The sequence below is a fragment of the Grampus griseus genome, assembly GCF_964374135.1.
Source record: "Grampus griseus genome assembly, chromosome: 9".
Lineage (NCBI taxonomy): Eukaryota > Metazoa > Chordata > Mammalia > Artiodactyla > Delphinidae > Grampus > Grampus griseus.
The window spans coordinates 16246668-16253234 of NC_139003.1; the positions used below are offsets into that span (position 1 = coordinate 16246668).

Genomic DNA, 6567 nt, shown 5'->3' on the forward strand with positions numbered 1-6567 from the left:
GCCATTTCTACATCCTTTTTTGATCTTCTTTGTTCACTTCGCCATTGTGTAATGGCTTTCTTTATCTTAAACTCTCCAGGTTAGTTTGTAACTGTGGCATTTCATCCTCATATGGACACTTGGGAACAAAAAAATGAAAAAAAGGAGTGAGGTTATTATTCTTTTTGTGCAGAGATAAAATTATAGATTCAGAAGCCCTTCTTCAAGAGAGTATGAGAAAGCATAGATCATTTCTTAAATCCACAGTTCCAACATGTCTCCTTAATGGTCTCCTTGCTCCTAAACTGACAGGGTTTATAAGGTGCAAGTTTCAAACTGGAGCATAGGCACCATAAGAGTGTCACTGTTGGGCTCCTTAATTGCACATTCCATGATAAGACTATAAAGTGCAATGGCAGAGATCTGAAAACTAGGAGCTCTTTTATTCTGTTTCTTTTCGCCAAGCTCCCCTTGACTACCTTCTTTCTTTACAAAGATGTTTTACCTTGTGGCGCCTATGTTCTTATAATGACACATGAGAAGGTGTTTAAAGGTCTTCTTGAAGGTGGCATTACAAAGTGCATAGCAGGCAGGGTTGATAGTGCTGTTGATGTAACAGAGCCAATAACCAATTGTCCACACTGTGTTGGGGATGCAGGGTGCACAGAACGTGTTAATGAGCACCATGACATTGTATGGGGCCCAAGTGATGATGAAAGCCAACAGAATGGCCAAGATCGTCCTGGTCACTTTCTTTTCCCGGGAAGGAGGAGGCTTCTTTTTTGCAGGCTGCTTGGTCATTTTTACAATCTTGCGAGCAACAATGTTCTGTTTTTCATTTCCATTCTGACCTGAAGAACCAACTACCTCCACGGTGGTATTGGTTGGGGTACATGAGTCACCTTTTTGGGTCTTGGTGACAATTTTGATGCATGTTTGCTTTGAGTTCTCATCTTTGGAGTGGCCCAGGGAAGTGGAAACTGTGTTTTCATCCTGGGTTATTTCATCATCTCTCATATTAGAGGCGACAGCACTGACTGAGGTGGAATCATTGGAGCTTTCCTTTTCCTCCCCCTGGACACAGTTTTCAGTCACAGCATCTCTGGGAGCTTTGCCGTTCTGGATTTTGTTGTGCTCCAGGCCATCACCACTGCCAGGCATGTTGTTGTTGTTTGGCTTCACTATCCTTCCTTGTACCAGACTTGGAGAAACTGGATCTTGGTTGGCCACAGGCTCCTTTCTGTCCTTCTTTATCCTGCTCTTACTGGCTCGGGATATGTGCCAGTATAACACAGTCATGATGATCACAGGCAAATAGAAAGCTGCAATGGCAGTGCCAAAGGTGACAGCAGCATTGGAAAAAAACTGAATGTAGCATTCCCCATCCTCCACAGTTCTCACCCCTACAATGAACTGCCAGAAGAGAATGGCCGGAGCCCAGAGGATAAAGGAGAGAACCCAGGCGGCTGCAATCATCATACCTGCCATTTTTGTGGTCCGCCTGACGGGATAGGTGAGCGGTTTTGTGACGCAGAAGTATCTGTCAAAGCTGATGATGAGCAGGTTCATTACTGAGGCGTTGCTGACCACATAGTCCAGGGCTAGCCAAAGGTCACACACCACAGGTCCCAAAGGCCAGTAGCCAATCACAGTGTAAAGGGTGTACAGGTTCATGGAGAAAACACCAATGATGAGGTCAGCACAGGCCAAGCTGAACAAAAAGTAATTGTTGACGGTCTGGAGGTGGCGGTTGACTTTAATGGAGACCATGACCAGGATGTTCCCAATAATGGTCACCAAACTGAGCGACCCAGCCACAAGGACAATAAAAACCACTTCAAATGTCTTATAAGGACTGGTCAGAGCCAGGCCATTGTTAGAGGAGTTTGTTGAGTTATTCATTTTGTGTTCTCTAATCAGTAGCCAAGTAGCCAAATACACATTTAAACCTGCAGGGAAATAGAATAAAATTAACAAATACATAATATAAACTTTGCTTTAAAATATATCAGATGCTCTCTTTTGAACTACAATTTTTACTCCAAAATCTTCCTTCTTTCTCCTACAAGTTTATTGTGACTACCTGCCTCAATTCCCCCTCTGAAAAGCAAAGACTTTAAATGAAGGATTCAAAAGATCCTTTCAGGCTGGCCATGTATTTGAAGTCTGATGACATTTTGAATATGTTCATATCTAGAACTGAATATCTATCTATCTATCTATCTATCTATCTGTCATCAGTCAATTTAACTGAGCATAATACTGATGAATTGAACTAAATAAGCCAAAATTACACAAAAAACTTTCCAAAGCATCAGGAGGTTTCTGGTATAGACATAAAAATTAATAAACCAATAGGAGGACTAAATTATGGGGGAACCATAAAACATATAACATTGTGTGTGACTTTTTCCACCAGGTTTCTCTAAGTGTTTTTCATAATAATACTGATAATGATAATAATAAAGATAATAATGATACTCCTTTTAGCCAATACATTCCCCCCAGTGAGTATTATTTTTTTCTGATCTCCATTTTACACTTGTAGTTAGTGTCACATAGCATATTCTATGTAGTTAGCAATAGTCCATATCCTGCAAAAGAAATTATTTATCAAATGTATATTGATATGATTATATGAATTTTCTGATTTTTTTTTTCAAATCACTACCAAGTCTATTATCTTATTGTTCTTCCAGACAAATCTTTGGTACAGTCAGGCTAGAAATTATATTTGTTCAGCAGAACAGGGAACTGAAGCCCAGAAAGATTAACTAATTTATATAAGGTCACATATCAAGTCAATGATAGAGATAAGACTATGAACCTTAGTTTGTTCAATCATTCACTCATTCACTTTGTCCTCACATACCTATTAAGTAACTCATGATTAAGCATTATGATATACTCTGGGTACTCCCTGATAATTAAGACAAGGTCCTTGCCTGGGAGAGGCATACGCTCTGGTGGCAGTGATGGGTTGGTAAAGGAGCAATTATTAAGCTGGAGTGCACTTTCTGCTGCCCAACCCTGTTGTGTCTAAGTAAACACACGTTCACCATTTTCAGATAATATCATCGAAGTCTGGAGACAATTGAGCAATCTTGCGTAAGGGACACTGGAAAGAAAGTTGAGTTTTATCAAATGAGCTATGACATATTTCTGGGGACACAACCTCTGAAGGAAGTGGCCCAAGTTGACAAAATCAATGAGTTGTGTGTATCAGAAAGTAAGCATTGTTGAGAAGTTATTTGTTGGCATTTTGAAATTGAGAAATCTCTATTTATTCAGGTCCCCATAATTACAAAGAAATACAGATGGGGCAGTGATTTTCCCTTGAAATTCATGTAGAAAATTATTTCATAGTACAAACAGCATTTAAACGAAATGGATTATTCTTCTTGGAAAGCAAGTTATCTTCAAGTATATTTTTAAAAAACAGTAACTTAGGAGGAATTTGGCCTTAATAAACAAGACCCAAAACTCAGAAGCCATAAGAAAAATATATGTAAGCACTATATAATTATTTGAAATTTTTGCATAAAAAAAGTAAAGATAAAAATTGGGAAACAATATTTGTAAAAGCACATGATAAAAAGTTACCTAATGTCCTTAATATAAAAAAGTTTTGAAATGAAATAAGGAAAGATGAGAACACTAACAATCTAAAACATTGATACACTCGCTAGATGAAAGACAAATTAAATGTTAAATTTTAATCATATGAAAAGATATTCAACATCACAATTAAAAAATGCAAATATGTTGTCATTAGTTGGGATATAGGAGGTGGTTTAGTTATTCCATGACCTACTATCCTGACCCTGACTCATCATTCTAAGCACCCTAAAAGGCAAAGGCACCCAAATCCAAGTCACCCATAGACAACTGTAATACAGAGTGAGAAAAGAAAATGCAGACACAAACAGCGGAAACCATTTCTTCATCCACAGTTGTTAAAATTATTGGACATTATTGGTTGGAGTTATCGGGGTAATTTCCTTGCAGGGAACTGTACCTATATCTCTAAAAATGTAAATACATTTATAAAAATTTAACATTGAAGAAACACTTGTCTCAGGAATACTACATATAGGAATTTATATTTCAGCTATAGTTAGAAAAATGTGCAAGAGGTCTACTCAAAGACGTCCATTCAGAAATATTATAGCAAAAAAAAAAAACCACGTAGAAACATTAAAACAATTCATTGACAGAGGCCTCATCATAAATTTCTTAAGGAAAACATAAGGAATTTGAATTTAATCTCTAAGTCATGGAGGAACTTTGAAGAGTTTAATTAGGAAAGTAGTTTTGATGGAATGGAATTTACCATATTTTGTTTCAAAATTCTCCATATTCTGTTTTACCCATCTCTGTGAATCCTATTACCATCAAGTTAAAATTCTTAGCCATCTCCTGGCTTCCTGCCTCTCCCACACGTCCTGCAACCATGACCTGTCAACTCTACCTTTTAAGTATCTTCTGAAGTTATACCTTGTTCCCATTTTCACTCCCATTTCCTTATGTTAGGCCCTACTTACTTGTATCATTGACAGAATTAGACCCTTGATAAAATTTATAATCTTGCCCCCTTGCATCTTTCCAGAAGTATCTCAGAACTTCCCTAAATATCCCACATTAAAGGCAATTACATGCAGTTATCCAAACACAACATTGTATGTTACAACTTCATGCCATTTTCCATCCTTGTCTCGTATCTTCAAAGAACCTCCCCCGCATCCCCTCATCCTTACATCCTCACATTTCTCACCTGTCTGCCTCCTATTCAGCCTTCAGGCATCATCAACTCTATGAAACCCTTTTGACAGCTTTTAGCCTAGCTGTTTTTTCCACAGCATGCCTCATATCATTTTATTGTTCTGTTGCTCTTATTCTCCTGTTTGTCTAGAGTTATTTGAATATCAAGTGGAAAGCTGAGTAAATTATACTCCTCAGACTATACCCAACATCCTCATCAGTCTCTGCATGGTCCTCTTATTTTTATTTAATCAATGTTTTCCTTCTTTTCATTGTTATTTCTCACATCCCATTACCCCGTCTCTCCTTTAGAACTTGTTCAAGTTGCTTGTACTATTTCTTTGGCTAGATATGCAACTCTGGAAAATATACATTTTTGCCCTTATGATCTTAATTTACTAAATGATACTGTGTCTTAGATGTTGTTCTGTTTCTTTTTCATTCCATATTATGTTTTTATATTGCTCCAGCTATTTCAAATGTATTGCTTCTACTGATAATTCCATAGTGAGTAAATCATAGCATCTTTTCTGATACATTTCTCTAGTGATGGGCATGCAGTTTGCCTCAAACTGCTTGAAATGGTGCTGAAATTAAAACTTTCCTATTGTGTCATGGACTTGAGTTACAAATTTCCCTATCATATAATCCTAAGATACGGACCAAGGCACTGGACGAAGGCATGGGTATAAGCCTTCTTCTGACTACAGTCATATTATTCTCTTGGATAGCTGCAGAGGATCCTACTCTGACCAGGTAAGTCCTGTTTCTTAATAACCTTTAAACAATTCTTATTATGCAACTTCGTAATGCTTGCCAATCCCAGAGAGACAACATGCAGTTTTTTGTCTTAATTTCTATTTCCCTGATTACTAGAGAGGCTGAGCACTTTGTTTCCTACAGTTAGTAGCCTTTCAGGTTTCAGTTTTCGTAGATCCCCGGTTTAGACCTTTGACCCATAGGACACTGACTGATACACTGTCTATGTATTTTTCTTTGTCACTAACAAAACTGTGAATTTTGACTTCTGAGTCTTTGTAGCCCTACCATCCAGCTCACTGCCTCGAATATAACTGGTGCTCAAAAATGTTTGTTGAATCAATACAGGATCAACAATTAATAATATTAATTCAACCCCTATTTACCTAATCAGTGGAATTGTTTCAGTACCACTGCTTTTGGTCATTACTTATACAATTGTTTATTCATGTAATTTATTTGAACAAAATAATTTCACTAATCCAATCATTATTCTAATGATTCCTTATTAGCTAATATAACAGTAAGTTCAGAATTCTGACTTGCTTATAAGCTTGCTTTTGTCTATTCATTAGATAAGTTCATGGATATTTTTAGAATTGAGTTATATGTATGTTTCAAAATGTTCATTTTAATACTTTGATTGAAAAGTACCAAATATTAATTTTCCCAGTATCCTTTTTGACACTTTAATTTATTCTTCACACTCATTTTAATAAAACATAGAGCAATATTTATTTTATTTAAAAAATATTTTTGGTGACTTCCTCTGGAGAATTTTATATATATATATATATAACACATTTAAGTTAAAAAATAAACTAGCTTGATCTCTTATTTTATGGAAATAAGAAACTGTAAGAATGAGTAAGGGATTTGGTTCTTGCCATAATTTCTGCTGAAAACAATAACTATTATTATTCTAAAACTTTACAATAACATAAAGCTTCATGATTCTCATGCTTATGAGCATGCTTTAATTTTCAATTAAAAAATAATTGAGGGGCTTCCCTGGTGGCACAGTGGTTGAGAGTCCGCCTGCCGATGCAGGGGACACGGGTTTGTGCC

At 36.6% G+C, this 6567-nt stretch overlaps 1 protein-coding gene across 1 annotated transcript; it reads right to left on the minus strand.

Annotated features, from left to right (window-relative positions):
• Positions 1-480: 480 nt before the first annotated feature.
• CHRM2 (cholinergic receptor muscarinic 2) lies at positions 481-1881 on the minus strand (the record flags this gene model as incomplete). The annotated part of the gene is made up of 1 exon (XM_082662081.1): positions 481-1881. One exon carries the CDS (start codon positions 1879-1881, stop codon positions 481-483), a length of 1401 nt encoding a protein of 466 aa, XP_082518207.1.
• Between the last annotated feature and the right edge of the window lie 4686 nt (positions 1882-6567).